Genomic DNA, 19,191 nt, shown 5'->3' with positions numbered 1-19,191 from the left:
TTAAAAAAAATTAATAGATATTTGAGGTTTGTGTGTGTACTGATGGTAGACTCATCAACTAGCTTGTTGTTTCTCCAAATGACCCCATTGAGGAGGTCTCCCTGTAATCCCCAGCTCTGCTCTAGTAGAGGCAGTCCCATGCCACTTGCTTCATTTTCTATATTATGAAAGAGGTGAAAATTGTAAAACCACAGCAGGTGGGAAAACTTCAGCATTTAGAGGCCTCATTGCCCAAGTCACCAAGTCCATATGGCTGGTATTTTATGTGGTGACCACAATAAAAACCTGAATCACTCCATCTCTATGGGCATTGTGCGGTCAGTATACAATGATGAAACCTAAAATGCAAAACCACAAAAAACACGTTTAAAGCATATCTGAACCCAAAACGAAAAAAAATATAATATACTACCACTTACCAGTTCTTAGATGTAGTTATTGCATTAGTTTTCTTTCTTTATGCTTTTTTACCTGGTAATCCTACCAATAACAATCTTCTGTCCCTAGGTGACAATACTTTCTTTTCCTTTGTATTTTTGAAGAAGCCATGGTTGCCATCCAAGCTGGATTTGAAATATATTTAAATTGCTCATCTCCAATAAAAGAGGGGTGGGGAGATTAATAGTTTACTAAAGGAAAATAAAAGGATTGAAACTCAGCTAGTTCAGCAAGGACCAACTAGATTCCAATCCAAGCATGACCACTGTTGTGGAACAGAAGTTGATCCATCAATCAACTTCTGCTCAACTGCCATGTCAGATAAAATCCGCTTGATCAGTGGCTGCAGCCAATGGTTACAGCACTGATCTGTGTATTCTGACAGCGAGGGAGTCTCCCTGCTGTCAGAATAAAATAGAACAGTGGGAAGGAATCCCCCATCTACATATTACGCTCAGTTTTTTCACTCAGCCCGCTGTCTAAATAAAAAAAACTAAACCGTGTATGGCCAGCTTAAGACTGTTTCATGCTTCTAGTTCAGTTCAAAGGAATTGACAAGGACTTTGCAATATTAGAAAGATCAAAGAGTACTATTTCTACCGGCAATGTTCAATGCATGAAAAAAAAAAAACCTAATGCAACCACTGCATCTAAGTACTGGTAATCTGAAATATAGTATACTTTCCCAGTTTATATCCTAAGTTCCCTAGTTTATATCCTAGTCAGGACACCACCTGCATGGAGTTTGCACGTTCTCCCTATGCTTTCGTAGGTTTCCTCTTAAAACGTTCATTTTTGTGACGTGGCTCCTGTCTAGATTGGTCAAATGTATTTGTGAATGTGTATGTATGAATGTGATATAGGGGAAGATTTACTAAATCATGGGCAGCTGTGCTTGGTAGCCAATCAGCTTCTAACTTCATTCTCGAACTTCATCTTGTTCAATTAAGCTTTGGTAATAAAACCTGGAAGATGATTGGTATCTAGGCAGAGTTGCATCAGATTTTGCATTCTCCAGTTTTACTAAATAACCCCCTTAGGGACCTTAAATTGTGATCTCCTTGAGGGCATGGACTGATGTGAATGTGTCAGGCATCTATAAAGAGCTGACAAAGGGCTGCGTACGTTGTCAGCACTATATAGATACCTGAACTAAATAATAAATGGGTCAATGTCTGCCACAAGTTTATTTCCTGCATTATCTATAGGAACCTGTAAGATCATACCTGTTGTGTCCTGTCATTGGTGGTGATCTTATTCCTCTTCCACACTAAAGAAGTTGGGAGTTCAGATGCATAAGATGGGTACACACTATGAGAAAATTGGACGAACAATCATCTGGTTTTCTACGAAGCTGCATACCATGATTACATGATATTGCTATAAACTTGTAAGAAAATTCTCGAACAAAAAAAGGCAAACGTTCTATCTTGCATACTATTTCTATGTTGGTTGCCACCTTCTTCCAGGTCATTCTTTGCTTCTGATCATTCACAATTTGTTTTCTATTCCATTATTTCCATATGACGTTGTGTTCACATATGCTAAAAATGTTCTAGTTTGCACCTTTGTTTTTGTTTTTCTGTTCGAACAGTCAGAATCGGCTGTTGAAAGCACTATACTAACAAACAGATAATCGACTGATCATTCCGCATACGGAAGTTTTCTTCCGATTTTCTTATAGTGTGTACTCAGCTTATGGCAGAGTGTATACAGCAGTCATCTCATCCAGCTATCTTCTGTATTCATGGAGCCAGGAGAATTCTGTCATTCTAATCCACAAATGAATATATGAATGAATATTATCACTTTGGGAAGCTGGTAAGAGACCACTCTAATATCACTTTGGGTGCCTGATTGGTGTCAGTGGCACATTTAAGACAATAACTTGAGAAGAAGTGTCATTTCATCATTGTGCACAATCTTGATGGGATGATCTTTGGACTTTATACTTTCCAATTAGTTCTATTTTTCTTTTTCACTTTAATGATTGTACAATCCACAATGTAAATAGTCAATTTACAATGTGCTCACATAATGACTATAGTTTACTATAAAGGGAAAACTAAAGCACATACACAACATATATAAAATTTTACTGCCCTGCATTTACACAACAACCAAAAAATCAAGATACATTTATTGAAACACTGAGACACATTTACCAATAAAAGTAAAATATCACAATTCTCTAATCACATCTTGGACAATAAGGGGCCACATATATCAAGACAATTAAAACTAATATCATAGGTGTCTTACAATTCTTTCATCCTTCCCATGCTATTCCTTCACTAAAGTGACTTGAGTCCCTTTCAGCATGATGAATTCATCCCATCAGAGACATAATCAGCTAGATTACAATATAGCACCAGACAACTACACGTTACATGTATCTCCGCAGACTGAAGCGAGGGTGTTCCTCCTACTCATGTTATAAAACATGAAAAATACATGCTCTAAACCTCATCTAGCTAGAGAAAAAAAGTGTATTCCCACATCTGAGAGATGGAGACGTCAAAAGTTATTATGCTTGAAAAATAATTTCTAGGCTTCAGTACCCCTGACAGTACAGCCTGGCAAGCCGGTCTCTGCAGACAGCCGAAGCACACAGCATCATTATATATGGAGATTGAAGTAGGAGAGCTGCCCAAAATGGAAGCTATGTGTTCCAGGGATTTCCAGCAACAACGTTCCTCCCAGCAATAGGAGTATCCACATTTACCTTCAAGCATTCATATTTATTCTGTTTAACATCTTCATGATTTGGAGGTTTTTGCGTCCTTTTTTGTATCATAGAAGATTTTTGTTTCACTTGTTTCCATCAACTGAAAAGTGTGCAGGCACAATGCCAAAGAAAGCCCTATCTGCCCTATCACATCATTGGGAAGTGAGAGTTGGCTAAAGAATTGGATAGTCTAGCCTTGTAGTCTTATCATTGTGACCTCTATAGTCATTGAGTAAAGCCTAGTACACAAGATATGAAAATCGGATGAAAAATAACGCTTTTGGAGCAATTACTCGATAATCTGACTGTTAATACACAGCTTTGGAGAACCAAACACGACACTTCATGCGAAATTATCCAAAGGGACAAGCAACATTTTTGTTTCTGGTACAATAACAGAATGAACATTTTCGTTTACTCAGTATAGCATTCATACTTAAATAAATCGAGTGGCCAAGACTCGCGAAACTAAGGAATGCATTACAATACAATATGATACATTAAATCACTTCCGAAGTTGTATTCTTACAAGAATTTTTATACGTTTAGTAACCTCTTCATTTTCAATATGAGACTAGCATGCAAAAAAAGGACAATCATTCCAATATTCTCATCGTGTGTACGAGGCTTAAGGAGTGTGCACGGGAAAGTGGTTACCGTCTTCTGTACATGGTCATTCATACATTCCCAAAGGCAGTCAATATGTGAAGATAGCCAAAGACAAAATATAAACATCTATAAACCCCCTGATTATGGTGTTATTCCAGACAAACCTATTTTTAGGTAGAGTGAGGAAGGACATTTTCATTGCTGCCTTTGTTCCTACAGGGAAAATGGCCCTTCACTTCTACTGTCTCTAGATCTGGTACTGAGAGGAATGTCTTCACGAGAAAACAATCAGCAATAAAAGCCTAAAAGAGGTCCTGAACATTTCTCCACCAAACAAAACAGTATACATGGTATAGTGAGAAGAGGTTAAAGAAATCAAAAAGCCCTTACTCTAATCAGCGCCTACTACAGTAAAGCCTTTTTAACACTGATGTCTCATTCCATCACATATCACAGAAATAGGATCATTCCCCATTTCAGAAGAGTGAATTGAGCCTTCCATAACCTGTATGTGTCTTATAGTGTCTCGTTGGGTCCAAAACCCTGCTCCATAGAAGCTATGGTTTCCATACACTGCACTGATGATGGCCAATTAGCCCGAAACAGCTGTGTGCAGTTTCTAACAAATGGTTCTATCATAATAATCTACATTTGCACTATACCCCAGCAGTCCAGGATGTGCATCTGGCCAGAAGGGTGAAAAGAAAAGATTTGCTTGTTTCAGCCCATTGTCTGGGAATGGGGAATAATCTTCTTATTTTTGGGATATGTAATAGAGTTATACATGTGAATACCCTGTTTTAGGCAGGCTTTACTGTGACTCCCCACCCAAAAAAAATGTTTTGATTACTGTCCTAATCTCCATTAGTGAAATTTTCTCTAAAGTTCCTTCCTTTTCAGGAGATGATGAAAATGATACCACAGAGACACAGAGGGCATTACAAAGCCTAACTGTGGTTCCAATCCTACCCTTCTCTGTCCTAAACAAGGAAAACATTCTTGGCTGAAGTCCCCCCTTAAGTTCAAGACTGAACTATAATAAGACTGCACATAAAGAACCCTAAAGCCTAGTACACACATTACGATATCCTTCAACCCAGTGGGAAAAAAAACTGGGAGGTCCCCATACTAACAATGCCATGTTAGTGTGGTGATCTTCTCTGCTGAACTATTGCGTTTTGACTGCCCTGCCCCACCCCCCCTCCGGAATACACTGATCAGCGCTCACAGCTATTGGCTGACAGAACTGATCGGATGCTGGTTTTCCAGCTTGTCCCTTCAATGAAAGATGGACGCTGGACTGGCTTCTGTTGGACAGGCAGCTGTAACACTGTCCAAATGTCAGCTGGTTCCCGCTGAACCAGCCAATATTCGGATTGTGCATACCCAACATTAGACAATAGCAGATAACTTTGTGGAACTCCTATTACAGGGTAAACTTTTTTGCAAATGTTGGAATTTTGGCTGCTTGTGGTTCTCCCAAGAAAGAGTGGTGTGCGGGGGTCTAGGTGAATAAAATATGAACTTAGGACACTCATGCAGGTTTCTGTGTTTTTCATGGACGTCATGTTTGCTAAAATCTGATAACAGTCTGTTGCAAAGCAACCTACCGTAGATACTGTATATACAAGTTCATATTAACTAAAAATGGAAGATAAATGCAAATTACAGTAGAGGACAGAAGACCAAGAGCCCAATACACCCCTGCCCTTTGGGTCCTCTATAGATGCTGCACCTGTGATCTATACCATTCCTCCAGCCATTCCAATGAGCTCTGATATTATCAAAATCAAGGCATCTGCCTGTTTATCAGGAGAGCTGTCTGTGGTTGCCATGAACACTCAGGGTGCCCAGAACTCCAAGACTAGAGTTACATACTGTATAAGCAGCATTTTTTATGTCCAGTGTGCATGAGGCCTTAAGGAAACCTTAAGCACTACAAATCTAGAAACTCCCATTTCTGCTACCTTTGTAAAAAATGCATGCTCCAAAGCCATTCTTCTAAAGCAAGTGAAGTGAACAGCACTTTTGTGAAGAACAACGTCGTGCATTATAAATGTGACAGAGTGTTTGTTAAGCAGCAATGAGGCCATCTTTAGGCCATAGCACAGCTTTATAAATGGGCTCCCTATTCTCACATACCAGATACAGATATCATCGGGTCTCTGCCAATCTGTCCTCCACACTCTGACTCCTCACTCTTTCTGCCCATTACTGTTCGGAGACTTACCACCTAACACAGCATGGAGGAGGTTATCATTAGAGCTAATCATACATGCACTTTCTCTTGTTCTGTCCATGAGCAGAATGAGAGTAATTTAATAGAATCTCCCCTGTCGGCAATTCTAATCAAGCAGCACAACACCCAAAAATACTTGAATATTCAAATAGTGACTGCATCTGATAGGATGCAGTTACTATTTGGCTGACAGTTTTTTTTTCAGTCCAAGTTTGTTGGGCCTTTTGGTGCCTACAGGGCCATTCACAGTTCAAATGGTGGCCAATTCAGGAATTCACTGAGATTTGAGAAATGTCTGACTAGCTTAAGGGGAAAAGTTTGACATATAATATATGTAAGCATTCACTAGTAAGCATGTAGGACACATCTCCTATAAAAACCCTTCTCATCCAAACTGCAGCCCGTGGGCTGCATGTGGCCCTTTGCTTGCATTTATCTGGCCCTTGAAACACTATTTCTCCCACTGATAGGAGACACTATGCCTCCCATTGACACCAACAATGGGAGATTATTCTTCCCATTGACAATGGGGCACTATTACTCCAACTGATTCAAATAATGGGGCATTCCTCCCACTGGTACCAACAATGGGGCACCCCACTGATACTAACAAAGTGTACTTTTTCTCCCACTAATACCAGTGATGGGCCATTATTCCTCATCCTACTGACCATAGGCGTGGGGCACTATTCATCCAACTGACACCAATGATAGGGTACTATTCCTCCCACTGATACCAACAATGGGGCACCCTACTGATACTAACAAATGGACACTATTCCTCCCACTAATACCAGTGATAGGGTACTATTCCTCCTCCTACTGACTACACGTGCTATGTAATTTTTTAGTCCCACAGACCACCAAACCCAAGGCATTGCTTATTCCCACTAGCCAGTCTGGCCCCTCAAAAGTCAGAAGGACATTAACTAGGCCCTTTGTTTAGAAAGTTTGGAGACCCCCTGCTGAAATGTCACTGAAGAATCTAGCCACCCTTGCTGTGATAACAGACTTATCTGGCAGAACACAAAAGCTTGTCTTAATATGGTTCCAGGATTTATAATACCACTGCTACCTTTCACAGCAATGTATAAAATGAGGACACACAGGAGCTATAAAACTGACATTAAAACTTTCATGATAACAAAACAATGACATATTATGCTGCTTTAGCAGTACGTGCTTTATTGAAACTGCAGCCCAAACTTTTTTTTTTCAGTTTTGGATACAGTGAGACAACATTATTACATTTGTTAGTTTTAATTGCTGTCTCCATCCACCTTCTGTTGTGTAAGCCCTGGTTCACACCAAAGCGGTATGTCATGCAATTTGACAGTTCAAAATTGCATGACAAGGTCAAATTTTTGCAACTCAAGTCGCAGTGACTTTGAAAGGTTCTTGCACTACTTTTCTGTGATTTCATTGCAACTTGTATTTACTTCAGTTAAATTAAGTTGCAAACCTCAATGAAATTGTACATAAAAATCGCACTGATTGGTGGCTTTGAAATTGCGCTGAAGTAGTGAGATTTCAAATCCACCCTGGTGTGAACCAGGGCTCATCAGGATAAAGGTGAGGCGATATCTATCCAAAGGGGAGACAGACAGCAACACATACTTTCCAGCAGAGTATAAGATGTTAGAGATTCTTCTTACATTCCAGTCTGTTTCCGGAAGCACTGGGATAGGTAATGGAATGACTAAACACTCTGGACCACAGACAACTACAAAACCCTACATGAGGTTCTAACTCTTCTGCACACTATCCAAAACCCACAAGCTTTGGGTGGAGTTCTACACTAAATCATCAGCAATAAAATTAAAGAAAAGGGTCATTTTACATAAGGAAATGAATGGCATCCCCTTAATTGTAAATAATGGTATTGCGCAATATCAAGAAATAGTTCTGATACGTCTGCTCTCTCTCTATGTTAGCGGCAATGGATTCTCTCGTCAAACTGTAAATTCTTGGATGTACATGGAGGAGCGTCTGGTACAAAAGTTCTTCTCAGACTTTTTGAAACCCTACATCCTATGCATTTCAGGGGGGAAAAAGACTCCCCCCTCTTCAGAGCCTGAGCAGCCACTGTTAGTAAAATCACAACAGAATGCACAAAGGCACCTGTTTAAGGCTGGATGAAGATGTAGAGATAAGGTGGAAACTAACCTAGCATCAAGAACAAAAGAGGGAAAGGCTTTCCTCCCAAATCACACTGGCTGTATTTGATGTTCTTAACTGTTACGTTTCAAAAAGTCTTTTAAGTGAGAAGAACTTTTGTACCAGGGACTCCTTCGTACACATTCAAGAATTAGTTCTGGCCAGCTCATTAGATTATTTTTAAAAGAAACTGGATGTATTCCTAAATGCAGAAAATATAACTGGCCTAGATTAACATTTATGGATAATAACACCAGAGACTGTATATCCAAGGAATGTCCAATTGGTTTCGGGGGATAAAGAAGACATTTTTTTCCACTGCTACAGCAAATTGGATCATGCTTTATCAGTTTTTTTACCTTCCTCTGGATCCTGCTATAGGATCGTGTATATGAAGACGTTCTATTTATTTTGTCTATTGGTTGAATTGAATGGACTTCTGTCTGTTTTTACCCTTTGTGACTCTGTGGCTACCAGATAAGTTTAAAGTGATATTAAAGGGTGATTTTTTTTTAATAACAAACATACCATACTTTCCTGCTCTGTGTAATGGTTTTGCACAGAGCAGCCCTGATCTTCTTGGATCCCCCGCCGGCACTCCTGGAAACTTCCCCTACTAAGTGGCCCCAGAGCAAACTGCTTGCTTTGGGAGCACTCGTACGTGCTCATTCCAATCCCTCCTCACTGGCTGTGATTGACAGCAGTAGGAACCAATAGCTCCCACTACTGTGTCTCAGCCAATGAGGAGGCAGAAACCCGGGAGAGGTGCTGCTCTTGTTCACACTGCTGGATCAAGATCTGGCTCAGGCAAGTATTAGGGGGGGCTGCACACTAAATTTTTTTTACCTTCGTGTATAGAATGCATGAAGGTAAATACCTGCAGCCTTTACAACCACTTTAACATTTGTGTAACTTGGAATTTAGTTTATCATCTTTTCTACCACATCTTTTGCCTTACCAGGCTAAAAATTTGGACCATGACTCACAATGCTCACTAGCAGCACCAACAAGTTCTTGCTGTTTCCAATAACACTCTTACTTCATGAGCATAAATACCCAATAGCAAGTTTAAACAACTACTGCACTGAGCAGCACTAGTGCCAGGAACCAGTGCCAGACGTGGCTACTAGGACTTTGCAGCCAGCTCAGTGTTAGACTGTAAATCAAAAGCAAACCTATAATTTAGAGGGAAACAACAAAGAATGGAAGCTTGTCACAGCTACACCATAGATGTCACTATAGAGGTAATTACAACTATTTCTAAAATTAGCATTTTACATAAGAAACACTAATGTAAAGCAGCAATTAAATATTGGATAATTACACTGTGTAATTTTATTTTCTTTGATTTGACAGTTTTGTTTCACCAAGACACTTCATGTTCTCAATTTCTCTCAGTCATTTAGACTTCACTGACACTGTCATCATTCCTTGACACTCACACTTTGTGTGGCTTTCTCAGAATGGTGACATTTCCCTGCCCAGCTTGCCACTTCTACCCCTGAAGGCATGCCCTCTATGTAACAACCCAGAACAAATAGATTACTGACTTCTTTAAAATGTCAAATATAAAGTATATTATATGTTCAATGGGTGCATATTAACTGACTATCCCATATTTACAAGCTTGCCCTGCCATAGCTTGATAGCATGTGTATGTGAAGTGTTATTTCTAATAAATGTAACCATTTAGACCACCCACCACTTCTAACCCCGAACTTCTCAGTGCCCCTAAACATACAACATATTACGTTTTTGTGTTTCTATGTAGCTATAGATTCAATGTGCTAAGTCGTAGGTCTACTCTATAGACTTGCCCATTAGTTTTTTTCTTTTGTGGAAAATAGTAATGGCTAGAAGGTATAGGAAAATAATACCTTTCCCTAACTACTGTTCTCTGATTACCCTTGTCTCTATAGACCTGAGCATATTCCACCCATAATAGATCAAATACTGAAATTCTGATACAATATTCCCCAATATTAGCCCCAATATCACCTGTTTATTGCATCCAGAAGTTTTCATTATGCCACTCAGCCACCCTCTTTCCTGTTCCTGAAACATTCATTGGACTTTCTTTAAAATTCTAAACATTGCCTCCATTACAGCCTTATGCCTTCTAAATATAATACTTTTATTTTTATTAATCCATGCTTCCTCTCAGGGGCTGTTCAAGTCACTTGTTAACCTTTTTTTAAATATAAAAATAAGTTATATCTCTGGTGTAAGTGGGCGCCACAAACTTAAACGGTACATCCTTCCCCACAATAAATAATGATGAGGTACCTTAGGTTGAGGTCTGGAGGACAGGGGACGGTACATGCGCTGATAGGCCTGGAGGCTCCCCTGCCATGAGAGAAAAACAAATGACATACATAAGGCAGGAGAGGCAAAATGCAGGTTATAACCCTACGTAGCTACCTATCTCTATCCAAACCTCTAGTAAACAGACCCCTAAAAATAATGACATGTTCACACTGTTGCACTTTTGGGGCACTTTATTGTAGCATTAAATACTCATGAATTACACTTCATCATCACAATTTCATTCAATTACCCAGCATGATTCTAATGTGGAACCAAACACAGCTCAAAGGTTTAAACTCCACATTTATTAGCATGTTTCATGCTACTCACATATTTTGGGGGTAAGATGAAGCATGGTCAGTGCTCTGTCACGGTGGCAGAAGGACTCGTAGCTCTCAATGGAGTGCCCAATTATGGTGATGTCACTGCACTTGTAGTCCATTTACATTTCCTCCAGCCCTTAGTAAAAGTCCATACCCGCAGCTGCAGAAAGAGCCTGAAGGCTCAAGAATATTAATCCACCCGTAATCCACTGATAGTCAGCTGCTGTGCTTTCCTCGCTCCTTAAGTAATATATGCACATTCTTTATTAATTCATATATGTGCATTTATTATTTTTTTGCAACTTAGCTGAAGTTTGTACATGCTGGTGGCTGTCATTAAAATTCGACCATTCCATTTTTTATCTGTTTAGATCTATAGTCATCTAAAGAGTTTTAGAAACTGTATCATTAGTCTAGACCAGACTTTTTTCTTGCCTTTAGGTGGCCCTTGGGGGATTGGGGGATACCAATGATGAGGTGCCATTTCTTCCACTGACACCAATGATGAGGCAATATTTCTCTTACCAAACATAGGGCACTATTCCTTCCCTACTGACCACAGGTACTATGTATTTTCTTACTCTCACTGGCAACCAAACCTGAGGAATTGTTTATTCCCACTGACACAGGGACATTTTTCCTACTCCCAGTGATCACTCTCAGGCTCCTCTAAAGTCTGAAAGACTATAATCTGGCCCTTTGTTCAGAAAGTTTGGAGACCCATGGTCTAGGAAATTAAAGTGCAGCCAACCCTTCAGGAACCACTAACAAGTTTTTAGACTATATCAACTAAATAAACAAACAATCCCAAGGATGGACAGAGCCATGCTATACTCTTCCTTCCAACCAAGTATGGGATGTCAGTTCTTGGCATCTTTGGACATAATGTAAGTCTCTTTAACAAGTATCTAAATATTGTTGAAAAAAAAAAAAAGAAACACCAAGACATTTACTGATATGTAGAATTTATTTTGGTAATATGTTTATTCACGAAGACTAGTGCATAGCTTGTCTGGAACATTACTAAAAGTAGTGTGCTTATATCGAAATCTGAGCAAATCACATGAAATGTGTGTATTGTGCTATTAATATAAGATTGTTTCAATGCTGCAACTTGGTAGGTAATCATTCTGCCTTCACAGTGATCATGTTGCCTATAGTCTCCCAATCCTAGACAATTTAATATATATAAGGCCCCTGCAGAGAACACAGCCAAGGTATGAAGAATAACCTTAGCACAACCATGCCTGAACACTATTATATTCCCTCTTAAAAGTCACAGCCAGATGTACCTGCAGAGCACTTCCCCAGACTCCTGCCAATGGCAAAGTTGTATTCCAAAACCTGGACTCTCTGGACTATGTCTGTCTATGCGGAGGTGGGCAAGGCTCTCCTTGAGGTGGATCCCAATGGCTAATGGGTTCTTGGGTAACTTCCATCCACACACACCACCAAAACTCCCCTTACCTCTCCCTCATCCCCTTTTTATCATGTTGCCATCCCCCCCTTCCCACCATCTTTCCTGTTGTCCCATCTTCTCCCAGTATATTTCATGCAGTGTCCTACTGTACTATGACCATGTCTATACATAGTTTTGCTCTAGTAACCCCTCCCTATTTGTTTGAGAATTGTACTACTCCCACTATCAGGTCCATCTTTGCTACTCCGTATCCGTATCTGCCCTTCCGGTTGCACAGGGCCATACCCAGAAGATGTTTTGAAATCCCTTGGGATACCTGCTATTTCTTTGCTATTTTGGGCAGTTTGTCTAATTGTCAGAAGATAACTGATGTATATTGGATTGTACAGTGTATGTTATTTTTTGTTGCCTTGATATGTTGGAGACTGCTTTCTTTAAATAAAGAAAATTAAAAAAAAAAATTGAAGATTTTTTTTGCTTTCATTGAAAGCATGTCTGCGATCCTTCTAATGTAACAATAAACCTTGTTTATTTTTTTATAGGATTTTGTTGTCAGGTGCCATTAAAATCTCAGCCAGTCTAAAAAACACTTTCATTGAAACACTCTCTAGACTGCAAGTCCCTTCTTAACGGCTGTCCCAGCAATAATCAGGAAACCAAGATGGGAAAGAGGTGCTGGATACAAATCTTTAATTTTAAGTGGGTAACCTAGGTTTGGCAGCTCTCAACAAAATGGGGTTACACGGCTTGAGAAATCTATGCATAGTTGAGCCAGAAGGAGCACCTAACACACGTTTGATTTCACAAATGGCTGACGTGCAACAAAGGACATTCCAATGCATTTTGGGGTCAAACAATCCACCTTCGTCAGGGCTTTTGCAATTTTCATAGTAGGTTAATGCTGCTTAAAACAATGTGGAGATTTTCCCTCACTTCCTGTAATGTTCTGACATCTGTAGAACAGGGGGTGAGTGGGGGTCTTACAAAAACAAAAGGTCTAACACTTCCCTGTCACCAATTAGCCCCAAAAAGTCTCTGAAAAAAGCTAGCGGTGTTAATAAATCTGTCTGATTTTGAATGAAGCCCCCATCTACCGATTGCCATGAAACAATCATCAAGAAATTTAGTATTGTTAGCAAGATGTATCTCACATCGTACTCATCATATAGTGTTCTCTAAGGAAAAGATCCAAATCGCAAATCAGTTAGCAACGTAACTAATACATAAATATGATTGGGCATCATACACTTTCAGTGCAGTAATAAGAACAAGTACACTACTGCATTGTGGGGCTTGTAGTGTCAGTTGTCGGGTTACGGCTCCTGTTGTAATGCCTCAACGCCCTCATAATCCCTATGTCTTCTGTGTTTCAAAGAATTTCTCTGGCATTATGAGTGCAAAGTCATCAAAAGCAGCCTGGAGTCTTCTCATATTAATCCCCAGTGTGCACACTATTGTAATGTATTCTGCTCCTGTATCCGGCCTAAACCCTAAATAATCCTTATTACTGGCTCTGGAATATATTGAGAAGAAAGTGAGACACAGAGGACAGCCTCTCCATTACTAGCTAGATCCATTCTTACACCAGTAGTTTTTAAGAGTAGACATATTCTAGTGCTAGATTTTCACTAGCTGTCGGCTGGATGATCAAGAATCTTTTGCTGAGTGTTAAAGTGGAATTCCAGTCGAAAATAAAATTCTATCCTTGCTTAATATGTTTAAAAATGAATACTTTTGTATGCATTTTTTTTAAATAGCTGATTGTCTAGATTCGAAACAACAGTGTGCACTAGACAATCAGCAATTTGCAGACAACGTTAGGCCTGCACAGACGAATGAGGATGCTCACAGGTACTTCCTTAAACCGTTGTCAGCTTCTCTGCAAACATCAGAGCATAACTTTGCGTAGCCCCGGCCCTGGTCTGTCCCTATCCCACCCCTGGCCCATCCCTATCTCACCCAACTTCGCCCCCTTCCTTCCTGACCATCAGAATCATCCAGAGGGGAATGTACTGCAACTACCGGTAGCATTGTGTTTGCTTGTAGTTGCGTTGTAAGCCCCAATTCACATTACTCTTCACCAGTGTAAAGCACCACATATTTCAGCCCCTATACTGTGTGCTATGGAAATGACACCATTTAACAGTAGACTTGTGGAGTCATTTCCTGAAATGAGGTATTCCCAGTGCCGTCACTTGTCCTTGTCAATGCCCACCGGCTAGCTACTTCACTTTCAAAAATCATGTAGCTAACCAGCAGAGGACAAGCCTAGGAGCCACAAGCAGGAGAAAAACCATACAGATAAAGGTCTCATTACCTTTTATCCTAAAAAAAAGGTAAAAGGAAGCTAATGTTTATAATTTTACAATGCGGATGTAATGAAATGGGGGATTATGGTTGAATAATGCTGATTTCTGGTGATGCCCTTTCTTCCACTTTAACTATAGACCATCAAAACGAGTGGGATTCACTTGGATTATTATTTGGTAACTAATATATAACTGGCGTATTATCTATTACACTGCCATAATTTAATTTTCATAAAAGCAGTGCCAAAAATGTTATGCCGACTTTAATCATAAACTTTCAGGCAGCAGCATCAAAATATACCTACAACAAAAAACTATTTTAGTTTTGGATATAGTAGGAAGCCATTACAATCTGTATCGGGTTTTTTTGTTTAACTGGAACAATTGAGTACTGTCCATGATACTTTTTTTATTTGCACTAACATACAATGTTGAGGACAAGCTTTCGGGGTATGTCCCCTTCTTCAAGGTCCAAGCAGTACTGCTTGGACCTTGAAGAAGGGGACATAAAGGTCCAAGCAGTACTGCTTGGACCTTGAAGAAGGGGACATACCTCAAAAGCTTGTCCTCAAAATTGTATGTTAGTGCAAATAAAAAAAAGTATCACGTACAATATTCAATTGTGTCTGTCGCAAGTGCACTAATACGGCTACAATCACCTCAAGCAAATTTGTTTAATTGGGAAAGCTAGACTTTCTGTCTTGGAGACACAATAGGAAACAAGGATAAATACCCTTATAGACAGCTGTCCCCATTGAAGAAATCATCTTTTAAGAGTTATTACTGGTATCTAGCATCTGACAATCATATGCTTGGGGTTCAATAATACCCAGCTTCCCTTGCATTTAAAAAAATCCAACTTATAAACCACCAAATTCTGCAAACTATTCTCTATGGCCATGACATTTCTTTTACGTAAAACATTTTGTTTAATTTGTGCTCTTAAAAAGCCTAACACACTGTTATCACATAACCCATTGTTGGGTTAAGAAGTTCTGACTTGTTCTAGATCAGCGATTTTCAAAGTATTCTTAGAAGAAATATTCCACAATTTGTGGCTTGTTCCTGTACAGGTTTCCATTAACAAACTTATCTGGGAAAAGGTCTAGCTATCATTTCTAACTTTCCAAGCACCGTAAGTATAAATCAGCACACAGAACACCGAGGCCCTAGCTGGGAGCTGATATAGATGACTTCACCTGGGACTGCCGGTAGAATTTGTTAAGACAAGCCATCCATAAAAAAAACAACCGCACTCCTAAATATTTTACTAAAGGAAATTTCTCCTCTAAACATTTTTTTTTTCATTTTCTATATGTTGAAATCCTATTAACATTTTTTTCACAGAAAGCAACATACGTCCTCAAATGACAATGGAATTACATCGGCAATACCCAACAAGATGTTTGACTTGGAAAGACTTGGCATTTGTCTTTGATACACGTGGGGGAGATTGACTAAAACTGGAGAGTGTAAAATCTGGTGCAGCTGTGCATGGTAGCCAATCAGCTTAACTTTAGCTTGTTCAATTAAGCTTTCACAATAAAACTTGGAAGATGATTGGTTTCTTTGCAGAGCTGCACCAGATTTCACACTCCTCCATTTTAGTAAATCCCCCCTGCAGTGTGTATCAAAGACTTGAAAGATTGACTTGGCATTGCAATTTTTATTCACGTACTGTGGTTGGGTTGTTGTCTGTCTTTTCGGACAACCTTTTAATCATCAGCCATTCCATCAAACAATTTCCACACAAAATAAACAAAGGTTTGTGAAAGACAGGGTGTCACGGAAAAATACACAGACCTACAAAGTGTTAGCTTTAATATGGCGCTTCGAAGTTGCCATAATACAGTACTGATCTGTACATCACTAGAGAAAAACAAATCCGACAATAATGAAAACGCACTGCTCTTTTTTTTTCATTTTATAATAAATAAAAGTAATAAATAGTCTTTTGGGTAAACAGAGCAGCCTTGACAATGAATAAATGAATGACAAGACTGTGTTCTTTCAATAATACAAAACACCTAAATGGGTTATTTACTTCAAGGCTGCTTTAATTACAGCAGAATTCCCATTTCATAATGAGGTCCCCTGCACAAGTCATGAAGGAATTTAAAACAGATCTTTTCCTGCCATTCATTAGGCTCTTGATTTGCATAGGTCTGGATTGGCATAGTTCGGCCTGAACACACATAGCCTTTGGCTCCCTTGGCCCCATGCACGAACTACACTATGTGGATTAGAATAGTTTGGTCAAAAGAAGCACAAGGGACTGTCAAATTCAAAAAGGCTGTTTTTGTAGATGCCGTTTGTAAAATTAGTACCAAACACCTCAAACTATGACAATGCTCCTAAATATTACAAATTAATTTTAATCACAGCAAAATAGGGAAACAGGCATGCCCACTAAATAAGAATGATGAATGTGGTAACATTCTTTATTAAATATATTACAAACAAAGCCTCTGCAATGAAAGCCATCTAATTGTCATTATCTGGATCATCAAATGATAATGGAAAAAATCTCACTTGCAACAGTTTTATTCAAAAACATGTTAAGCTTCATATTTTGATGCAAAAAGGCTAGCTTCATCATATATAATTGTTAGAGAAATTAAGAAAATATTATAATAATCTAAGAATAAAATCCACTCCATATATGTATTCCATAGGAACACTCAAAATTAGTCTGTCATTTCTTAGTGAATATCAGTTACCAGCATAAAAAGGTAACTGGTAAATATGCTGCCAAATACATTCAGCTAAAAAGTACTTAACTGATGGATGGATAAATTACACACTTGGTACTCATTATAACTACAACAATCTCAGCCAGGATTCGTCCGTTACGATGAGATCAACAACAGCTTGCAATTGGTGAAACACAAGATGGTTACTACCTCCAGTCCATCCCAAATAAATAGCAAAAGAAAATCAAGAGGCTGAAAATATAGAGCAAAGACCAACATGGAATCCCACAGCTGAAATGTAGAAACCCTCCAAGTGGCTCAATATTACACCTTTTCGGAGTTGTAAGACCTTAGGTTGGAGGTCTGCAGCTTTGGCCTGGTACTCTTCGTAGTAAAAACAGCAGCACAGTATGCACCAATTAAGAATAGGCCACTGGCACTGGCATGTAAAGACTAAAAGTCCATGTATAAAATCCATGAAGGGTGAAGCATGGAGGATGATAGACCACTTAGGCATCTGGTCCTCAGAGCAGAAGCGTACTCTTCACATGCACCTAATGCTCCTCAGCTTTGCAAATTATGGTTCCAACTTTGGTCCCCTTGTACTCTGGAGCTCAACTGAAGAAAGCTTTTAAGCTTGTTTACCCTTTTAGATGTGAACTTGTTGTTTCCTTTTATGTCAGAAGAGTGGCACCAGAGACAAAATGTTTGCTTTATATACGATACATCTAATGGATGCTGCTTGCTAGCTTCTTATCTCTTTTACAAATTTAACAGAAATACTGCAGTGCATCAATCACAAGTATAAGCTTTTGCACATTCTGAACAGCAGTGTGGTGGGTCTCTCTGTGAGCACAATTCACTAAAGGTTATCGCATGTGTATGTCGGTCACATGACCACATATCGCATGCGATACTGAAAATGTCAATTCACTATTGTAGTGTGTGGTATTTATCCAAAATAGCAAAAACACTCGGTAAATACCGCATGAAGAGACCTTAAAGTGAATTCACAAAAGAAAATAAATAATTAAATGCATGCGGTAGTTAAGTATTGATCCAGGCATGTGATATGTACTGGTATCTGTCAGTGAGTGAGTGGCCGCTGCATCCTTAACAATCTATGAGTATCTGGGTTTCCTGTTGACAGCTGAATTTAAAAAAAAGAATTGCCGGATATTACAAATTTAGAAAACAAAAATGGCGTGGGCCGCCGCCCTCATCCATACCAAGCCCTTCAGGTCTTGTATGGATTTTGAGGGGAACCCCCACGTCAAAATTTATAAAAAAAATGGCTCCCCTCAAAGCACCTTGTCTCCATGTTGATGGGGACGAGGGCCTCTTCCCCACAACCCTGGCCAGTGGTTGTGGGAATCTGCAGGTGGGGAGCTTATCGGAAACTGTAAGCTCCCTTTAACAAGGGGACCCCCAGATCCCGCACCCCCCCATTTTTTGTTGTTTTAATAAAGGACTTGTCAAAGACTGTCTACTGTCACTTTTTACTCTACACTCTTTTTTTTGTGAATGAGTAGCAGTACCATGTACCCCATACTCATTTACAAGGGGGGGGGGCTGGGATCTTGGGGCCCCCTTGTTAAGCCCCCCCGCTTGCAGACTCCCACAACCACTAGCCAGGGTTATGGGGAAGAGGCCCTTGTCCCAATCAACATGGGAACAAGGTGCCTTGGGGGGGGGCTGCCCCAAAGCTCCCCCCCATGTTGAGGACATATGGCCTGGTATGGTTCAGGAGGGGTGGGGGGAGCTTGCTCTTCCCCTCTCTTTCCTGATTGCCAGGCTGCATGCTCAGATAAGTGTCTGGTATGGATCTAGGGAGGAACCCCACAGCATTTTGTTTTTAATTTTGGTGTCGGGGGTTCCCCTCAAAATCCTGACTAGGCCCTAAGCGAAAACCCAGACAAAAGCGATAACTCATTTGTAATGCCTTTCCACTCCCTTTCACACAGGGCG

General features: G+C 39.7%; 1 protein-coding gene across 9 annotated transcripts in view; it reads right to left on the bottom strand.

The window, feature by feature from the left end:
* The window catches only part of NPAS3 (neuronal PAS domain protein 3), a 671,079-nt gene that overhangs the window by 386,087 nt on the left and 265,801 nt on the right, over positions 1–19,191 (bottom strand). For 6 of the 9 annotated variants that reach the window (XM_089658669.1, XM_089658666.1, XM_089658668.1 and 3 more), the window contains exon 2: positions 10,458–10,517. The exons of the other annotated variants lie outside the window; for them this stretch is intronic. In XM_089658669.1, coding sequence (XP_089514795.1) covers positions 10,458–10,517 — 60 coding nt within the window. The remainder of the gene's footprint in view (positions 1–10,457; positions 10,518–19,191) is intronic. 9 annotated transcript variants of the gene reach the window in all.

Source organism: Staurois parvus, unplaced genomic scaffold, assembly GCF_062004578.1.
Source record: "Staurois parvus isolate SC_StPar_1 unplaced genomic scaffold, SC_StPar_1.0 ptg001089l, whole genome shotgun sequence".
Classification (NCBI taxonomy): Eukaryota; Metazoa; Chordata; class Amphibia; order Anura; family Ranidae; genus Staurois; species Staurois parvus.
This window is presented reverse-complemented; position numbering and strand designations above follow the sequence as displayed.